The sequence below is a fragment of the Colius striatus genome, chromosome 15, assembly GCF_028858725.1.
Source record: "Colius striatus isolate bColStr4 chromosome 15, bColStr4.1.hap1, whole genome shotgun sequence".
Taxonomy (NCBI): domain Eukaryota; kingdom Metazoa; phylum Chordata; class Aves; order Coliiformes; family Coliidae; genus Colius; species Colius striatus.
This window is the reverse complement of record NC_084773.1, coordinates 17,841,350-17,863,036: the sequence shown is the minus strand read 5'-3', so window position 1 is coordinate 17,863,036 and position 21,687 is coordinate 17,841,350. Positions and strand designations below refer to the sequence as shown.

Genomic DNA, 21,687 nt, shown 5'->3' with positions numbered 1-21,687 from the left:
ATTTGTCATCATTTAAAACTTAAGCACAAAATTAGTCATATTGTGGTTTGTGTTGTCATAATAAAGCTGAGGGGTTTTTTTTTTCCTAAGACCTTCCTTTCTTGTGAAAACAGGTTAGAAAGTACTCAGACTCCTTAAAAAAAAAGGAAAAAAAGAGGGGAAAAAAGAAATGGAATTTCTCCTTCTGAGTGCAGAGTAGCCCTTGGCAGCTTTGCTGTCAGCCTTGCTGTGAGCTCGGGGTGTTTCTGCCCAAGGAGAGGCTCTGGCAGTGGGCTCTGTGGTCTAAAAAATGGCAAAAAACCATAATCATTACCAGGGTGTTTGAGGTGGGTGTTATGCTGTGTGCATCCTCCTGCCCCATGCTCTGAATATTGCATTACGTAGGTATCACAGGTGTCACCCAGGCAAATTGAGCAGAGCCATGCAGTGTTCAGTATTAGCCTTTAGTTATTATAAAAAACCCCCATGCACAAAAACACACACAAAACTAACACTAGGCTTTGTTTACTGACTCTTTGATTTAATTACTGTTTGAAGACGGCCGAATTAGCTGTTAATTGATTTAATTATCCAATTTGTTTGTTTCAGGCATGATTCCAACAGAACTGCAGCAGCTCTGGAAGGAAGTGACAAGCTCACACACAGCCGAGGAGGCAGCCAGCAACAACCACAGCAGCCTGGACCTGTCCACCACCTGCGTCTCCTCCTCCGCGCCGTCTAAGACCTCTTTAATCATCAACCCTCATGCCTCAACTAATGGACAGCTATCGGTCCACACTCCTAAACGGGAGAGGTAGGTGCTGGTGGGGTTTCCAAGCAGTGAGCATCTCCAAGCAGCGTGTTCAAATGATGGCAAACTTGTTGGGAGCGGTGGCCAGCCGCCTTGGCCTCTGTTTTGTCCTCCCACATCTTGCCCTGTCTGATTTTGGCTTGGTTGAATAGAGTCTCCACTGGGCAGAATATACTCCTTTTGTTCAGATCTTTATGGCTTGTTAATTGGATCAATGTGGGCACAATTAGCTAATTAGAAGTGCATTGGATAAGCGTATTGGGGGAAGTGTGAAGAGCAGTAAGCTGGTTTGAGTTTTGCATCCTGGGTGGTGTTATTCCATGATGTGCTTTGGATTTGAAAGCTGGAGGGGGAAAAAAAAATCTGTTGGCCAGTACAGGCTGTTTTACCACCCATTTTTCTAATTTTAGTGCCCTGTTCTGATTTAACACATTTGCCTTTTTTTACTCTCTATTTACCTGCTTTCACAAGACAGGGTAGGCTCGAGTTCACCAGGTTTCTCTAAAACAAAGTGCATGTTTTTTTTTAAGCTCTGATAAGATTAGCTAACTGGTGTTGTTTGGCTTTTAAAAGTGTGAGTTAATTTATACTTGCTAGGCTTGCATTGTTAAAAGAAATGGCTTAAATCAGGGGTTGTCTGTTGACGTGCTTCTCGGCAGCGGGCTCTGCTTTATTCCAAAGGCTGTTTTATTGCAGGTTTGTTTCTTTACACCCCCAGATTTCACTGAGGCGTGTCTAACAACATAACTTTTGCTTATGGTGAAGCAGACAGTCCCAGAGGAGCTTGGGCCATGGATGCCAGTGCCTGCTGCAGGCTCCGTGGCACTGCTGGCAACAGAGGAGGAGGGGGAGGGTCTCCAGTATCGCGTGGGTGCAGCAGGGAGGGTCAGTGCTTCTTTGCATTCAGGAGAGTCCCTTTGCCCATCTAGAAATGTTATAGCAGACACTAGTGAGAGCTGGATTTTATGGAAACTGATGGCTTTGTCTTTCCATCCTCCTTTCATTCATTAGAAAGAGGATAATGGAATTTTTAAGCCATAGAGTTTATATTTCTGGTGGTCTGAAAGTAGATTGATAGGGAAGCTGTATAAATACCTCTTATATCTTACTAATATTAAGGAAATAGTGCTGTTGGGAATAGATAGATTTTAAAGGAGAGCGCACCACTGTTGAACGAACCGCTCTCTGTGTGTAAGACATCATTTTATATCCATTGCAAGGACACGTGGGGGAACATCAGTGTATGTATTTATAACACATGTAAGTGTCAAGGACACAGTTTTCCTGAAGACTTACATGGGATGCTAAAAACAATTTGATGTTTATTAAACAATTCAATTCCCTTTTTGCTCCATGTAGAGCTGAAGACAATGGCTTTAGGACTTCTCAATAATTTTTTTAATGTGTATTTTTCTTACCAAGTATATAAAATAAAAACTCATGCAGTGAAATGGATCCCCTCTCACTGAATAAAGGCGTGTGCTGCCTGCTAATGGCAGTGTAACTTAGTGCTGTTTAGTTTGAAATGCAGTGGAAATACAGGAATCTGTTCTGATGTGAAAATTTTCTGTCTATATACTGTCCAGCAGACCTGGAAATCCATATCTGAGTGCTGTAATCGTAGCCTGGAGGCAACTGGCATTTACAAACAAAGTGATACATATGATTTTATTACTAAAATTCCAAATAGATTAATTAGGATGGCCTAAAAATGCAATGGTATTGTCTTAGTTTAGAAGATTTAAAATCCTCAGTGATTGAGTTGATAGCTGTATTGTAAGTGCGTGCCATTATACTTGCCCATCTACTGAGCTGTCTACAATATGAAAATTTAAAAAAAAAAGGTATATTTAGGAATACAAATAAGAGAGTTACAGAGTTTTCTGTATCTTGCCTCTGTTTGGTACAAGGAGAGTTTACGCCATCCATTTGCTGCAGTGATTGAATTACATCTTTATCCCTAAGTAGAGCAGGAGACTACATGCAGAAGAATGCCTACTGATGCACTTAAGGGTTTTGTTGCAGTCTCATCAGGCACCGTGGTGCCTGCCTGGATTTCATGTGACACAGAAACTCCTCTTGTTGAGATGTGTTGCACCGGTTTCCTTTCTGAAAGGGTATTTATCCACAGGCAGGGAGTTCAGGGTGGTGAGTGAGCTGTGGGGAAGGAGTTGCTGTGCTCTGCCATCAGATGTATATTTGAAAGCTCACAGAAGGTGAAATTTTAGTGTACTTACAAGAGAGAGCACAGGCATGAGCAGGGTTTTGGTCCTCTTTATGATTGCAAAGGTTAAGACTAGAAAAAATCATGGGGTCTGGTGAGAGCACGAGTTTGCTAGGCTTACAGTGAAATCCGTGTATGTTCTTTTGTCTGGCTGCTTCAGCACAACAACTGAGCTTGCAAATACAAGGGGACTTGTGGAGGTGGTTCTGAGCCTAAGGTCGCGTCAGATGGAACTGTCGGAAGGGTTCACAAAACAGCTATCAGACCTTCCACCTCCTGTCACACAAGTCTGCAGCTTGGGCTGACCAGGGCAGGTTTTCGGGTTGTGACATCCCCTCTCTCATTCCTGTACCTTCTGTGCAACTGGCTGTTGGCTTTGGTCTGGTACAACCAAGATCTATTTATTTAGATTTAAACAACAATAGAAAAGCACATAGTAAAGGCTGTAAGTGTCCTAACAGTTAAGTACAGCTGCATCATAACGACTGCCCAGCAGCAATAAATAATCATATACAGGTAACATTAACTTTTAGAGTGTGCTGTAAAGCTGTTTCCCCACCCTTCCTCTTGGGCTTTTGAAGAGGAGTGGGCTGCAGGAGGTGAGTTGGTTATGTGGGAGTTACTATCATCGCTGTCATCTCTGGCACATGTCACTGGGCTAGTTCAGGCTGTGTTTTACAGGGTTCCTGATCCCACAGGTCGGGTTGTGAGGCTGCATGAGCCCCGCGAGACAGGAGGCACTCCCCTGACTGCAGCGGCAGCAGAGGCACCTCCATAAAAGTCACTGGGTGAGCAGCAGCTCTGCTGTATGTCTTGGGTAAAAACATGTTTTGATTATAAACAAGGTGTTTAAAATAGCAGGTGAAGTAGTCAGTGGCTGCTGGTCGTGCCCACACACCGCCGTGCCGCCAGCCCAGCCTCAGCAGAGCTTTCATCCCGTGTGGGCTGTGGGGATGCGGCACTGGTATCGCCGATGCCACAGTCCGTGCTGCAGCTGCATGGGGCTACCACGCTCAGAGTGGTGTGACAGAAAAAGTTCTGCTTTATGGCAAAGCAGCAAAGGGCAGGAGGGTGGCCAGAGTCACCCCAGGGTGTCTGAAAAGCAAAAATACCTTCAAAAGCAGGAGGCATCATCTGTTCCTGGGCAGGGCCAGGGAGCATCGTGCTACTGCTCCTGCTGTCTGTGTGCTCTTGTGTGTATGGCTTTCACAGGAATGAAACGCTTCTAGCTATAAATAATGGGTTAATGCTTTCATTCATTTGGGCTTTAAATGTATATTACATCTATGCTTTTGTCCCACATTTTGCCCAGTTCCTGTAAGAAGCAGCAGCAGCAGCTCTGGGGTTTGGTGCACAGCAATCTGTTAAGGAGATAAATAATCTGCTTTGGCATGACACTCCTACTCTCCTCTTTAATTTGTCTTACACAAGGAAAATTATAATTAAATCATTCAGGGTAAACCCTTGAGTGTAGAGAAGGAAAAAACACACTTTGGTAAAGATTGCCAATAGAGACCAACTTCCCTGTTGTGCCGTGCAGAGACATTTATCAATATTCAGCACTATTAAAGAGAGAACATTTCGTGTGATTTGTGAGGCGGATGCCAAAGCTCAAATCAAGGCTTGTTAAGATCCTTTCCCCATGCAATCACGGGCATTCAGCATCATTAGAATTCAGCACTGACTGTGTGTTTCATGCTTTGATTTTACTCAGACAATTTAATAATGTTTATTGTGCTGATTATATATATAAATTCACTCAATGCAATAAACATACCTCAGTCATCAGTACCCTAAGGGAAATATTTAGTTATAGATACTTGTATTCACTCAGGATAAGCGAAAGTGAGACCATCAACCAGCATGCAAACCTCTCATCATCTTATCAGCATTTGGGTTTCTTCAGTAACAAGCATTTTCTCTAGACAAGTAAGTAAATAAATAAATAACAGGAGCCAGTTAAGTACATCTGCTGTGCTTAGTGCTGTTAAGGACAGTACCCACTTTCTGTCTTGTTCTACTGCATCTTAGCTGGGGGAAGCTTGTTAGCAAAACAAAGCAGGTGGATGCCCAGTTGCTTTAGGTGACTACTAACTTTATAACCTGATGAGCAGCGGGCATCTCAAAACCTGTGTGCTTGGGAATATTCTTGATGTGAGTAGGCTTGGGAAAGCAGAGTCGTACATAATGCATCAGCACTTTGCAGTGACTGGAGGCAGTTGCTCCAGCTTGGGCTTGAACTGGGAGGACTAGAGTGTTTTGGAGCGGTATGAGTGCCCGTGTGCTGGTCCTGTGCTCTGGCACCGGTCTGCGTTGACTGTGGCAGTGACAGAATGACAGAGGCTATATGTAAACAAGTGAGTTAATGAAAGTCTAGACCCGTTAATTTAGGAAACACATCTGTTTGCAAGAAGTAAGGAGGAGTTGGAGCTGCGTGTCCAAGATAGCTTTCTCCAGCTGCCAGTGATCCTGTATTTGTCCCCTATTGTCTTTATATGCTTTCTGACCATGCTTGAGTCTTGTCCTTCCACAAAAGCAAGCAGCAATCTCATAGGAGAAAGAGATGGGATAAACAAGGGGATTTTTAAATGACTTTTTCTTGCCAGTGTTATGGGAGGAAGGAGTTTGGAGAGGGCTCTGAAGGGAATCGAAAGGAACGGCATGGCAGACCATTGATCTGCTGGTTAGGCTTAATGCATTGTGTTTTACTGTTGTTATCTTCCATGCCAGCTGATCCTCCATCGAAATCCCAAGGCCCTTAGATGAGGGCATTAGGATTCAGCACAGTTCAGAATTAGAGACTTCGGTCCATTATTAATGCTTGGGATGAAACAGTTCAGCCTGCAGTCCATATGCTCCCAGGGCCTGATCCTCTCTTGGCCTGCCTCTCCGTGTTGTCCCTGCCATTCGTTCTGCACTGGTGCCAACATCAAATCTGCTCATCCGTATCGGCTCCTCTCAGTTGCTCTGTGCAGTTGAATTTAGCTTGTTACACTTCACCATCAGCAGAGTTTGTTGGATTAGGTTACCTCAAATCCATTCTCCCTTAAGGAATTAGTGTTCCTGGTGCATACCTCAAATCTACTCTCCCTTAAGGAATCAGTGTTCCTGAGGGCTTTCCTCCCACAAGGTATTGAGCTGCTCGATGTACACAAACCCCATCGTGACCCTTATGTTGTTCCCCATGGTCTGAGCAACTCAAGTGCCTCCATGCATCTTCCTCACTGCGGAGCCAGGTCGGAACTGGAGACTCGAGCTGAGCCTGGATGCCCAGCTGTGTAGACGATAAACCATCCCACTCTACGTGGCTGCTGTATTTCTGGCTGCAGCTCGGGTGGGTATGATAGCTGTGGGGCCAGTTGTGGTGATGCTGCAGCAGCGGGAGCCCTAAGCCACCTGCATTTACTGTGTGCAGATGCAGCCCAAAGCATCCAGCTGCCCGATCCCATGGTGCTTGCTCCCCGCCAAAGAAATCACCACCAGTTACTACGTGCTCTCCACTTCTGAGTCACCTCTCTGTGTAATCAGCTTTAGGAAAAGAAAATCGGCTGTGACTCAGGCCTGGAGTTGCTAATCTTTAGTTTTAAGCCTTATCGGGCCCTTTTTATTGTTAGTGCTTTTTGAATTGGGGTGTGTAGCATCCTTTGAATGGCCCACACCTCCTGTCTGCCAGTCGTGGTTTTGAGAAACCTTCTGCTAAATGAGTTGTGTGATACCACTCACTCTTCAGCCTGCAGAGATGAGAGGAGCTCTCTCATCAAATTGTGCTTTCCAAAGAATTGTTTCACGACACCCTGGAAAACAGTTGATAGTTTATTTTGTCTGCTTTTCCCTACAAAAGATGCAAAGTTAACCAGCCTGTGATGACTTGATGTGGCCCTTTGCTGAGTAAGGGTGCTGTGTTTGACACCCTGCCGTCCTCAGGAAGCTGCCCCGGCGTGAGGCAGCTCCTGCAAGCCAACGTTTCGCTTCTTTCTGGTCCTGTGTAATAACCACCAGTTGTACAACCCCAAACACTATGCTAATATATCAAAAAGCACTTAAAATAGATTGGGTGAGCCTTGGCAGACGCCTAACAGAACTTTTCCAAATTTTAGCATATGTATTGTTTTATTCCTCCATCTGGCCAACAGATCATTGTTTGATATCTGAGTGCTTTGCATATCTCCTCCCTTTTCTTGCAACTGAGATACTTACACGTGCATTTAATACAGCTTAATGCTATTTTTACATACCAGAGAAATAGCTGATGGCTTTCTGTTAATTGCATGCACTTTGCAGTTAAACTTTTACTAAAGCATTCCTGTCTGAATACTTACAGTCCAATGAAAATTTGTCCTCTTCTTTTATTAGAGGTGTTTATGTAGTAGTCTTAAAAAGGGACCTGGTTTTGTTTTACTGCACCGTGGATTCCTGTTTCTTTTTATTTCCTCCTGTGTGCACGTTGTCCTTCCTCAGAGTTTACTCAGGAGATCTGACTATCCTAAAGAGCTGAGCAGGGAGCTAATGAAGAGCTGTGTTATTTTTTTATCATACGTATCACAGCCTGAGAGTGGAAAAAAAACACCCTTGAAAACGCCATAAAAGTAGAGGAGAAGTTAGGTGATTTTTGTGTGACTGTTTTCTCTGCTGCTCAATAAAAATCGAGCAGTTAGTATGACAGCTGTTATATCATGTTATATCGTACTGCTAAGATATTGGGTAGCATTTAAAGTAAAACTCCACCATTAAGCTGTATAAACTTTATCCGTTTCACTGTGGTTTAATGGAAAAACATGAGTTTCTCAATAAAATGACATCATTTTTCCCAGGTTGTAATGTTCACTTTACAACTGTTTTTCTTTAATTCAATTTATTTTACTTCACTTTTTCTTGGCATCCTTTTTTTTTTTCTTTCTTGCAGTTTGGAGAGAGGGAAATCTCTTTTCATAGAGCAGCTAGGTACTGCTCAAACCTTTTTTCCCTTCACCTCCCTCCCTCAACATCTTGTGCTAATCTGGAGCTCTATTTTTGTCAGTCGTCAGGGTTGTGTTTTCGAAATAGCAAGATGCACACTGAAATTCGGTAATTAGGGTTTGTGGCTGTACCTGCTGCATGTTGAAGGGTGGGGGAAGGAGCCTGGAGAAAATTTATATTGTATTGCTTGCTGCTGGAGCAACGATTGTGTGGGGCCATGGGGTGTTTTTCCATGTAGCCGGTGTTTTTAAGGTGGGAGGGCTGTAATTTCTTCTGTGTGATCAGGAAGGACACGAGTAGATTATAAAGTGTGTTCTCATTAAAATGATAGTATAAGCCCAGGCAGGGAAACTGCTAATGTGTGTTGTAGCTTGTCATTTTGGACTGTGTGGATAAAGAAGGTAACTATTCCTTTGGGAAACGATCTCGGGAACTGAGCAACAGAATTGTTTTTATTTAACTGTGATTTTCCTTTTTGTTTGTGCTCAAAAATAACATCGTGATGGACCCTTAAATACCATTTCATACACAGAGCACAATTTCCACAGCACAGGTGGTGCTAATATAGGACAGTCCCCTAGGCACTTGTCGCCAGGAGTTGTACAGCTTGTTCAGTGTCTGCATCCATATGGCAATCTGTCCCATTCATAGAAAGACATTGTAGCTGTGCCTGTGGGTGCTGTGGTCAATGTAGTGTAAAAAGTAGATTTTAACTCTCGGCAACTTATGTTCTGCTGTTTGTTTTATTGTGGAATCCCATTTGTAACGTGGGGGAAGAAAAAACCAGCTCGGAGCAAATTCCAGAACAATCTGGCTGGCTCGAGCGTGTGTTTGTTCTTGGAGCGCATGGTTAATCAGCAGGTGCACCCGCCCCGCGCCCAGCGCCGCTCTCATCAACAGTTTACAGGAAGTCTTGCTCGGAAGAAACATTTTCCTCCTTGTTTATACTGTGAATTAACTCAGAAGTTGCAAAGCTGTAAACCATATTCGCTGGCCGTATATGTTACGCAAGGCTGCTTCGGCTCTCTTTTTTTTCGCCTTTGGCTGTGTGGTGTGGTTTTTCTTGGGTGTGCTGTGCTTGGGAAGGATGCTGAGCCCCTCAGTACCAACAGCACAGCCAGGAGCTGGTGGCTGCCCCTGAAAGGGGCAAAGCACAGCCAAAGGACTGTCTGAAAAAGGGGGGCTGAGCAGCGCCTTGAGCAGCGGTTGGAGTATAAACAAGTGAATGTGATTTATGGCTGCTCTGGTATCATACCATTCCAATGCCAAATGTTGTTCTGTTTTAGTGTGACTATTTGTTATGCCTTTTAGTAAACACAAACAAATAGAGGGCCTAGCACCTGCAGCAGCATATGATATTTACACTACCTGTGTGATTCAGCGCGCTTCCCTGGGGAAGCAGGCTGGTGTCCTCTCGATTTTAGTGCTTTTTTAAATAGCATTCTTCGGAGGGAAGGCATGTGGCAGAGACAACGCTTTCACTGTATTTCTCACTAGGAGTCATTATTTATCTTAATTATTGTTTTATAAACATTTTCCCAAAGGGCACTTTCCTGGCTGCCGCAGGGGTGTGCGGCGGGCGCGGGCTCACCCAGCGAGCTGCCAGGCTTGTATGTGAAATGACAGTCACCTTCTGCACGGGTTCTGTTGTGCCTGTGGGACAGGGGTGAAAAATACTGGCGTGAACAGTCTGCCTCAATCATATTTGTTGACGTATTGCTGGTTTATACAAGGGTGAAAGACTTGTCTCAGTTCTAAATGTAACAGAATAGGATTTTATTAAACAAGAATAGATCTTGTTTCTCGCTGTTTTCTTTTACTGTAGATTTAAATGTAACAACAGAATATAAATTACAGTAAAATAAGGTTGGCAAACAGGATCTTTTTACAAAGAATGTATGTATGTTTGTAATTTTACACCTCAGTCTCTGTGAAGTCCGAGGTCTAATCCTGTGTTTTTAAATTTGTTCGTGTTCTTAAAAGCATTGCTGAAATGGGGCCAAAGCTTTGCCATTGCCACCTCCCTCTGCCATTTGAATTGGATGTGCAAGAGGGGTGGGATTACTGTGCTGAAAGTCAGTTAAAATAAAAAACCCCACAAAAAACCTCCCCAGAACCCCCTCCCTCCAAAACCCAAGGAAGTGGTAGGATCACATTTTTCCCCTAATTAAACTAAGATACTGAATCAATCCGTTTTCATCTGAATAAATTAGGAGGCTGTTCAGAGAGGAATAAAATGAGATTTAGCAGGGATAAGTAGAAAGTAGCCCAGCTAGGAAATCAAAATTCCAAACTGCGGGTTTGACGTGACACGTCAGCTGCTCAGCATCGGTTGTGTGGGAAACGGCTGAGGCATCACCGGGGTTGGGAAATTGAGGTGGGACACTCTGTGCCTTGTCTTAGTTAAAAAGGTAAATGCAGTCATGGGAGGCATAAACATGTGTGTTGCATCCGAGTCCCTCTGGTTATTTTTTTTCCCTTGTTCTACTTTATGCAGAACCAGTTAAACCACATTGAGAGTGTGATGTACAATTGGCCACTCTCTTGCAGAAAGGATGAAGAGAAGCTGGAGCAAATATAGAAGAGAGCAGCTAGAATGATAAAGGAGTTGGAGGGAATAGGCTATGAAGACAGATTAAAGGGAATTAAAGATCTACACCCTGGAAAAATAGAGGCTCTAGGAGGATGTGATTATGGTATGTAAGTACATGGAGTGATGCTACAAAGAAGAAGAGGCAAAAAAATTGTTCTCATTAGTTAGCAGTGCTGGAATTTAAAATCCAGCGTTTCAAATCGTGTGCGTCTGGGTATATTTGATGTACTTTTCACTATGGTACCTAGGCACAGGGTTGAAATAAAAAATAAGAGTTTTTAAATAGTAGAGAAACTCATTAATTCAAGTGCAGAAATGGAACTTCCACCTGAGAGAAGTGATGGGTTCAATACTAATTCTTCTCTTTTTAACTTTTGCTGTGGGCATTTCTTTTAAATGATCTAGAAATACCTTCAGTTCTGCCAAGGAAAGGATGTAGGGCAGTGGCTGGCTGGGCCCTGTGGCAGTGCTTCTGCGGGGTTGGAAGAGAAGATGCCACTGGAAGAAGTACGTAGTGCTTTTAGAGTGCTGGAGGGTCATAATGTTGATTAATAATCTCAGCCATCAGTGCATTGATCAAAAGCAGATGATGTGTATTTATCCAGTCTGGTTACACTCTTTGCAGTGGGGATGGGGGTAGAAGAGCAGGGGATGTTAGCCAGATTTTGTCTTAATCTTGCTGCAGGTGCTCCAGCGCTCTCTTTGCAAGAGGCATGTAGAGACTCGTGCCCCGAGAGGTGTGAGGATGAGGGGCATTGCTGGCCTTGTGTCACAACAGCAATGCTATGACTCTGCTTGCTTTTTCCCTTAACCACAGGAGTATACAAGTGACTGCACGCTGATTAGAACACAGGATGTTTTAACCTGATTTGTCTTAAAGTGGTGCAGTCATTTCAAATGTACCATACCACTCCTGTTACTTCCAGTAGGGCTTGATGTAAAACATGAACTGCTTCTAGTCCTGGCTTTGGACGTGGACTGAAGTAATGAGGAAGGAGGGGAATGTAGCTTTAAGAAGCATCAAAAAATTTGCAGCCCAGTTCCAGAAAGAGCTGTCACTGGCCATGCACATCAAGTGCTACCTCTCCCAAAAGCCCACAACCCTCTGCTGAGCTCTAGCTGGCCATGGAGATGCATTTGCTCTGCTCAGACAGTTCTGTGTTCAGATCAAATAGCTGCCTTCTGGGCAGTTACTGAGACCTGGACAGAAGTGTAAGTAGCACATTTCAGTGCATGGCTTAGAACTTTCTTGATTTTCATTTTTTTCATTTTTTAATTACTGGGGTTTTTTAATTCACAGTTTAGCTAGGAAAGAGGTGCTAAGCCATCATAATAAGAATTCAGAGGGATTTGCATCAGTACAGCTTCCACTGCAAAACACATCTTTATTCAGCTGGTTTGCTATGAAGGCAGGAGCTTGCTTTCAAGTAGAGTTGGTACAAAGATTGAATCATTATTGTTTCCATATTGATTTTAAATCAAATACAGCAAGTGTTTCTGACAAAGAGAATTCTTACATTTATTCTGTGGGTGTCTGATAATGATGATGATGAGCTGTAGGCCTCACAAATTTAGGAGACCCATGTTGGTTCCCAATTATATCTCCTGTTGAGGAACCAAACTGTGGCATTTTGCCTAGATGGCTACACCGTCCACATCAGACTAAGGGGGAATGGGGTATGAGACTGAGCCCTGTGCTCTTGCCTGGATCATGCACTGACACTGGTTTCATGGCAGCTGGCAAAGATGAGGTCACTTCCTATTGCCTTTTATTTTAAGTTTTGTTTTATTTCTCAGTGACAATTCTGCAGTTTATGTGCATACTGTGCTCAGACCCCTTCCAAGAGGAAAGCAGGAGATGTGGTATTGATTTTTCAGTGTGCAGGTGGCTCAGGCATGTTCTGTTGCACCGTTAGAACGTGAGCAGATGCTTCATAACTGTAACAGAAAGTCAAAGATGCTTCACTACATCACTGACTTCCCCTCGTGTTTTGGCAAAGATCATTGGCCCAAGCAGATGTGGCAGAGAAAGAGTGGAATATGGAGTATGTCAGCACTGTGAATATTTAAAATATGGTCTACTGTGTGGCAGAAGTACTATTCCTGGGGCTTACCTACCTGGTTTTTATATCCACTCATGACTTTTTTACCAGTGTATGTGAGCATGGTACCCAGTTTCATGTTGTTAGCAAGTAGGGTTGAATATAGCACACATAGCTTTCATGCTACTGCTTTGGTCATTCCTTTCCTGCAATGCCCAGTGTGTTCCTGTCTCTCTTTTGGGTATGCTGTAGTTTTTACTCTCCACTGGTGCTTAGCTGTCTTCTGGCTTCTGTGTCTCCTGTACTTTGTGTCCCAGAGAGTGGTTCTTCAGCGATGCTGTAGCACAGCAGATGGGTTCCAACAGTGGCTGAAGCAGTCTGGGTGAGTGGGGCTGTGCAAGAACCAGCTTCGACAACCATCCCTGTCAGACTAGGTGGTGAATTTGCTTCCAGACCCTCTGGAGATCCTTGGGGTTACAAAGAATTGTAGGTTGAAGAAGGCAAAGGTAAAAATCCTCTCCTCTGTCCAGCAAGCACAGAGCAGCTGTGGGAGTGTCTGCCCTTCTCCGTTCCACTCCTTATGGGAAACCAGGCTGGAGACAGTAGAGAATAAGCGGACTCTTAGGCAGTTTTCAGTTTCCCACATGGATTTTGTTACTCTGTCGTATGTCATGAACGAACTGACTTACGCAAGGCGTTGCACTTGCCAGAGGGTTAGCTGCTGTCCTTTGATGTAATAACGCTGCACGATTGCATTATTTGGAAATAATTCCATTGTGTTAAGTATTTGCGAGCAAATACCTTACAAGGAGAAAAAAAAACCCACTTAACCTTAATTTTTACATGATTTATTCCTTCACTTCTTTGAAAATTATGAAAATTATGTCTTGTTATAAAATCACTTCCACTAACTGGTGTTGCATCACCAGTACCCAACCACGAATGTGCGTTCCTGGGAAGGAGCGGGTGACAGAAACAAACACCTACTCTAATGTGTCATTAGAAATCAAACAGACCTGAAACTTGCTTCTGCTTGCCAATGCTCAGATCTCCTAAAAGTCTGTCTCTGACAGCGAGACCAAGGATGCACCCAGATGACAGAAACTGTGCCTGCATGCAGTCGGAACATCATTGAACAATTTAAGATTATAGGTTTGCATTATGCCCATAAAGCTGTTTATGTATTGGATTAAAGTCTTCATTTTCAACCTCTACTTGCTCAAAGTGAGTACTTAGATCAGTTAAACAGAGTTCTCCACTCATCTCCACTGACTGTATCCTTTGTGTGTTACATCCACTTCTGTTAGACTCCCATTCTTTGCTTTGTTGTGAGGTGCTTCTTAAGGCTCTATTAGGAAAATGGTGGCAATCTATAACATCTTCAAAACTGAGATAGATAAAATAGCAGTAATCTGATACTGAGACATTAAAGGTCACATTAAAGGCTCTGCTGAAACCCCCTGAGAGGGATGAGAGTTGCTGCCTTCGGAAAGGCACGCTGCCCACGGAGGGTGCTTGCGCTTGTCTTTCAGTACTGAGGGGTTTTTTGTCTTTCTTGAAATGTCTATTTTTGGTAAGTTGAAGTAGTTGCTGTGCTATGTCGAATGGCAGTGGAAGCTATACGTAGGTGTTAAGCATGTTACGCTTAGCATTGTGTTAGCAAAATGACCTTTTAAGTTCTCGCTAACAGTCAGCACCAATCTTTCTGGTTATTGACAGCACTAAACTTTTGACATCCAGAGCATCGTTTGCAGTTTGATACTCTCTCAGTCATTCCATCATTTTCTTTGGATGCAATACCAGGGTGTCATGTCCTACATAGTTTGTCTTGTTTTCTGCAAGTTCCCTGGAAAGAAAAGAGGTTTGCACTTGGATTTAAAAAATAAATACAGAGCTCTGTAGGGCTCTTTCCGCTGCCTTGGCTGTGGCCTTTAGGCTCTCACAAGGAAACTTTTAAAAACCCTGCTGGGGGTTTAAGCCATGTGACTCCTGTTGATAATATAATGAGATTTACAGTGCTTAAACCCCACAGGGGACTGACTCCTTACTTGGTGTCACACAGGGTTTCTGCAGTCTATCTCAAAACCCACCTGGATGTGTTCCTATGCGACCTGATCGAGGTGCACCTGCTTTGGCAGGGGGGTTGGACTGGATGATCTCTTAAGGTCCCTTCCAACCCCACCATTCTGTGGTTCTATGATCCTGGTCTATGGGTAAAGCACGCCGTGTAAATTAATACACTGGAGTTTTTTTGGGTTCTGCCAAACACACTGAAATCATAACTCTCACATGTAGTTTTCATGGACTTTAATGGAGTGTTAACATGAAACTCTACTTTCTCAGCCTTTGCTGCCTACAGGTATGGAAGCAGATGATAAAACCCATTATTTTCTGAATTACTCTTTCCCGATGCGTGTGGGACATTCGACCATACGCTTGTCTGGCTTGGGTGGATGGTGTTCCTTCAGCCATCTTCCCTCTTTCTCAGCTGAGGAAGTGTGTGATGTAGCCTTTTTTCTAATTTCCTTGCAAGGAATGCACTGGCCTCTTTGCTCTTTTAGAAACTAAACTGATAGAGCTTCTCCCCATTTGCACATTAAAAAAAAACTGATTAGGTTAAACCAGTGTAATATTCCTTTATAGAAAAAGACCCTTTTAAGTCTCTTCACCTGCAATTGTTTGGGTTGTTTTTAAGGGAATTACCTTGCACATATGCATATTTATACTTGAAGGACTATTTGCAAACAAGCAAAAATAAGATACTAATGAAATAATGCATTGTATTCGTGTACAACTCATAACACCTTTTCTGGTACCTCTTTGGGATTTAAAAAAGAAAAACAAAACTCCCACCTTTAATTATCTTCAGATTCTCATTGGACCTAAAGTCAAAAGTGGTAGAACCTGGGTAAGAATTTCTCTAGCAACTTGTTTGCATTTGGGAGAAGATCACAGGGTTGTGTTCTAGGGTGATCTTGACATCCAGTGCATCAGAAACAACACAAGAACACAATTTTGTTGTAGTCCATGGGCAGTTAGTATTACAGAAGAAGAATAATCAGCATTTCCACACTGTGTCAAAGTAAAATGTCAAAAAGTAGATGTTTACCCATAACATGACCTGTGAATCAGGATAAAATAAGTAATAAAAGCCACACCTAGATGCTGGTACGTGTTCATATCCTTTGTGTACATTTGAAGTGCATAATCCAGCACAGGCATACTGAAGCAAAAAGATTTGCTATGAAAAATAGATATGTGTGTGAGCATAAAATAGAGATTTCAATAGTATTTTGACATTTTATTTTTAAAGTCATCTAAGGATATGGAAATTGTTGCAGAAAATAATTCATTTACCGAAGAAGTTTCCATGCAGAAGTTGAATAAAGAAGATATTTTAGAATATGGTTCATCAGTTAGTGCAACAGATACATTTCCCTGAGCACCACATGGCCCGGATCAAAGCATCTCATGACTTGGATCAGTGCAGCCAAATCATTACGTATTGATTGGAATCCCGCTGGAGGATTAACCCTTTCATGCTCATGCGAGTTTTTCTTGCTTTAACTCTGATTTCAGTAGATAGCAAGCTCTGTGACGTTCCTGACAAATCATAGCGAGGTTAATAGCCCCCACTAACCCCTCGTACTGAGGAATCCTTTGATTGCATGCTTCCCTTTTTTTTTTTTTGTGATGAATTTTACATTTGAAAATACATATTAGATCTTCTTTACTGGGACATAAGGGAGCTGTGCTTGGGCAATGAAACAGTAACACCAAACAGCCCAAAAGGAAAAACAAAACAACCATCCAACTCAGACCTCTCAAAAAACCCAGCCCAGTAAATAAATAACCTGGTGGGAAAGCCAAGGCCACAAACTTGATGCTTTTCCTCTTTCTATAGCAATGAGGAAAGCCTGGGGTCCGGTTGTATTGTGTTAGAAGAATACACTGCTGTATGGAGATGACTTTTCTTCCTGATGAAGTCGACTTGTAAATATGCAATGTTCATAAATTTCTTAGCAAAATATCAAGCAGGATATTAAGCAGGTCTGTCAAATGATTTCTCCCCCGTCCATGCTAATTTAAATTCTTTACAAAGCTTTTAATTAATGAATGAAATGTAGGAGGATAGCTAAGGAAGAATGACACGTTTCGCACTGCAAACGGTATTTAATGCTGTTTTGAAAAACCACGGGCAGAGTCAGGTGGGTACCGTGAGATGTTCGGGGCGTTTCAGGATCTGTTGTTTGCCGCTCTGCAGAGCTTTTGTGAAGACGAACGGATGCGGCACCTTCAGTTACATCACTTTTTCTCTCTTTCTCTCCTCCAGTTTATCCCACGAGGAGCACTCGCACAGCCATCCGCTCTACGGACACGGCGTATGCAAATGGCCGGGCTGTGAAGCAGTATGTGAAGACTTCCAGTCGTTCCTAAAGTAAGGATGGTTTTTTTGGCACTCACGTTGTACAGAAAGCATGGCCTGAAATGTTGTGTGCTGTCGCTCACTGTGGGCCTGATGCAAAGCCCACCGAAGTCAACAGAGAGCTCCCTTTCGCTTCAGTGGCTTTTGGATCAGGCTCAAGTACGTTTTAACGGGGGATAGTAAATTAGCCCCATGGGGAAGGTATGGTCTTGCTCAGAGCATTACTGTAAAATAGAGTCTTTGCAGTTCTGCAGCTTTTCACATTTATTTATTGAAATAATTTTTAAGTTGCAATATTGCTAGTGTAAACAATACAACCTTGATTTAACCTTGATTTCACTTTAATTTAGGAATTTAGTCATGAATTAACTCCGCAATTGAACAGAGAATTGCAGAACATCACGTGAAATTTAATTTATGTCAAATAAATAACTAATGAACAAAGTCTATGCTACTAAAAATAAACTATAATTATATTAATTGGGCCCCTGCAGTTTGCTGCAGACCTTTCCTTGCTGCCAAAGAACACAGTTTTACGCGTTGCATAAACAGTGCATTATGGACTAGTATGTGGTAATGTGTGCATCCCGATGCAGGGGAGGACCAGCAGAGCTCTAATAGCTTACACGTGGCTGCTCCACAACGAAACCATTTGCCTCACCACTCCAAGCTGGAGCAGAAAATGTTCCCATCACAAAAAGGTTTTTTATCTGGGTAGATGACCGGGTGCACACATGCTTTGGGTGCATCCAGGTTCTCGAAGGTTTGTGCAGTGATCTTTTCTGAAGTACTGTGGCTGTGAGATCACAAAAGACCAACCCATTGCCCAAGCAGTGTTGTATGATTTAAATGCACAATGGGACAAATTCTGCTCCTGTTTACAGTGGTGATCTCATGAAGTTATTCAACATAAATACATGAGAGTCTTCAGGATGCATAAGTAGCATTAGTCTAGAAACATTCAACTGTATCTGCTCTTTCTAGGGAAGTTCTCTGGATTTTTGTGTGAGGGAGGGAGGGAAGGATGACAGCAAGAAGAGGATGTTTGTTAGATGATGTTAGATGATACAGATAGCTTTTTGCTCTCAGAACGGAATGGGCCAGTGGTTCTTCCACTGGCAAAACTTCCCAGTTTAGTAGGAGCAGTGCTGGTCCCAGTGTAAACGTGTTACAAGTAAGGAATGGTACAGTAATGAGAAGGTTCTCATTACAAGAAGATTACAAAATAAGAAGGTGCTAGTCATAGATTTCCATGAAGGATGGCTTAATTTCTTTTAATTCTTCCTGTTGTTCACTTAAGTGAAATAAATGCTAATCTCACCATACTTGCCAGCTTTTTCATATTCATATGTCATACTATGGCATTTAGACCTTTAAAACCCTTCTAATTTTTATTGCACTTAGTGCAAGGGAAAGGTGCTGTGGTAGCCTTAGACTGTGGAATAACATGTGTAGTTGCATACAGTCAGATTACACCACCTTTGCTTCCTGTACTAGTCCCCTCTTCCAGATGAGATCTGTTGGTTTCAGGAAGATTCCTTACAGAGCAGTGGACTGCTTGATGTGACCATATGTAGGCAATACAGCCCTTAATCCACATGACATGGGTAAAAGAGACAAGGTTGATTTTTATATGGTATTTTAGAGATGTTTCAGTAACTAGACCAAGTCCATCAGTTCATTTGGAGGAGAGACTCGGGACTGTGAATAGGTAGGAATAACCTGAAAACCTTTACCAACTCAGGCCAGACGCAGGGCAGCTCTACTCCCAGCAATTCTGGTTCTTTTATCACTTGCTTGTCATCAATTTTTATTTCCTCCCCCTCTTCATTGAAGCCTTTCAACAGAAATATTTCATGTGACTTCCTTAGACCCATCAGCTCCTGTCAATTTTCTCATTATCCAAATTCTACAGTGTCCAGTCAAAGTCTTATTGTTCTGAGTGATATTTAACCCAGAACAAATGCAGAAATGAATGTCCCCAAGCAGTGGATTGACACTGTTAGGAAGTGAGTGTTGGTTCATGAAATGATAACCGTAGCTTTCCAAGTTGCCTGTGGAGCATCCGTCCTTAAATTATATTGCCATTTATGGGGATTCATTACTCAATGAAAAGGTAACAGGTAGATGCTTGAAGTTTCTTTTGGTACTTGTATAATCCGTGCCCTCGAGAAAAGCTCTTGTTTACCAAGTGAAAAAGGGCCTGTGTATCAATTGAGCATTGCTTAATTTCACTTACCTCAGTAAAAAGGCCTGTTAGAAAAAGCAAAGAGAAGTTACATGTGGAATGAAAGCCCTGTATGCCAATAAAATGATTCTACAGTTCAGGGAGAAGAAAGAACTCACAGGTCTAAAACATGGTTCATTTCTTTTCCTCCTGAGGAAGAAATATCATAACTGTTGGTAAATCAAAACCAGAGATTTGACACTCTTCTGTGATCGTTCTGTAGTGTTTGTTCCCAAGGTGAGGTACACCACAGGGCCCTTGATTTCAAAGATAAATACTGTACAAATAACGATCCTAGTTGTCTTTCACTCACAGCCAACAGGAGGATGCTTATCAGAACCAGCAGATACACGGACTATTGTACGCATTTATTTCCCTATTTCTCTTTGAAATAAGTTGCAGTTTTAGTGTTGTTGTGGGTTTTTTTTTTTTAATCCATCAGCCATTGGTTATCGTGTGATGCGGTATCAGTTAGAGCTAACCGATAGCAGCAGGGGCTGCTGCTAAGCCTAATGAAACAGTAGCGCCCTGCATGCTCCAGAATGCTCCCAGAGCCTAAACACAAAAACAAGTCCAGTCTCACTGCGCTGACCTGATGGCCTTCTGCCAAGCTGCGGGAAGCAAGGTGAGGGCTGGAGGGTGCACACGTGTCTCGCGTGTTAACCAGGGCCTGCTCGCAGGCGGCAACGAAAGGAGCAATTAGTAGGTAGCACGGAGCGACTTTACCTCAAAATTGACTATCTCCTTGATTTCATTTGCATGTGTTTAAAGACCGTTGCAGATAGAAATAGATATACCTCTTACACAGCAAGTTGTTCAAGAAATCCCTACTAGAGGGAGGTGGTTTGTTCAGCAATGCTTCCAGGGCAACAAAGAAAGAAGACTGAGTAGGGTTTTATTCCTCCCCACTCCTCCTCCCGCCTTTTTCCTTTAGATTTAATTGTGGTTTAGATGTGCTTAATCATGGCTGTACCGTTTTAAAATTCAGTGTCTTCTTTAGAAGAGGGACAGGGACCTTTGGAGAGATCTTACAATCCTGTATTGCAGTGATGCTAGTCATCTGCTTCCTGTGCATTTAACTTCGATGAAAATAAGGGGAGTGAAAGAAACTACTAAGTGCACTCAGTAATGTTTTCACAAGTGTTTTTATCATGGTAACATCTTGTTTACTTTAGTTGCCTGCCTAAAACTACTTGGAACATGTTAAGAAAACATTTCGAGAAAGCTTCTACAAAGAGGCTTTTGTTTAGCAGCAACTGTGAGACTGCTCGGCTCACAAAGGTGTTAACTTTCAACCCCTTAAGCACTTCCACATGAAATTCCAGCAACTATGTTTGTGGTTTTGGAAAAACAAAGTGTATATTAAAGAAACCAGGTATATGCTAATACATGTTGAAGTAGGCCGGAAATCATAAATTGTTTCAAAGGCATTAATTGCTATCATTTGCATGTCAAAATGTTCTGCAGTGAAATCATCTGCAGTTTAGCACAACAGAGACTTTAATCAAACAGGTAGCAAGGGCAGGGAAAAGGCTCGTCTGTAGATGTCTCTTGAGATGTTTTAAGTCCCGGGCAGGCCCAGTTTGGCTCCCTGGTTGTAAAGCCTCGCCTGGCGCAGGGGCCGCCGAGGGTGCTGCCGCCCTGACAGAGGGATGCCAGCAAACATTTTTCTTTGCCGAGCTCTCCACGTATCTGGCATTGCCGTTCCAAAGGGGAACGTGCCCGTTTCTTTTACAACCCCGCCGAGAGGGCTGCGCGGAGCCGGCGGGGCGGCCTCGGGCAGGAGGCCGGGGTGGCCCAAATCCCACAGCGCCGCCTAGCGCCGGCGGGGCGCGGGAAGCCCTGCGGCGGGAGCAGCGTCCCTCGGCGCGGCTGGGACGGGGAGCACGCCCGCCCCGCACCGCTACTTCCACGCTCACGCCGAGCAGCATTCTCCCTCTCGGGGTGAGCATTCGGCTTCTGCCAGAAAACACCTCAAATGGCTTGCCTGCTGGGTGCGAAGAAACATCTCTCCTTTTTTTTTGGCGTGTGGGTAGCGAGGCAGATTGTCTTGCGTTATTGCATTTTATATCTTAAGGTGCTCTTAGTTTATGCTTCACGTTATAATTTCCGGTGTGTAATCAGAAAGCATTACTTAAAAGACGAGGATCATCTTTGTTTCATACTTTTATTGACACTGTCTACCATATTACTGCGATGTCTAAATGGTAAAATTTATTATTAGCAATAGTGTCACAAAAGTCTGAGACAGCGATTTTCCTTTCAATAAAAGTAGTTAAAAACCTTTTAGAAAATCCATAATTTTGATTGCTGGTACTTCATAAATGTATAACTGGTACTTTTTAGCTGTCTCTTTAGGGAAAAATGAGTTTTATCACCTGCAGTACCTGGGTTAATGAAATTGTGTGTTGGAATTTAGCCAGAATGAA

The 21,687-nt window shown here is 43.0% G+C and overlaps 1 protein-coding gene across 10 annotated transcripts in view; it reads left to right on the top strand.

The window, feature by feature from the left end:
* Window positions 1-21,687, top strand: part of FOXP1 (forkhead box P1) — a 410,233-nt gene that overhangs the window by 346,621 nt on the left and 41,925 nt on the right. For all 10 annotated transcript variants that reach the window (XM_062008078.1, XM_062008074.1, XM_062008073.1 and 7 more), the window contains 2 exons: window positions 589-793; window positions 16,939-17,043. In XM_062008078.1, coding sequence (XP_061864062.1) covers window positions 589-793; window positions 16,939-17,043 — 310 coding nt within the window. The remainder of the gene's footprint in view (window positions 1-588; window positions 794-16,938; window positions 17,044-21,687) is intronic.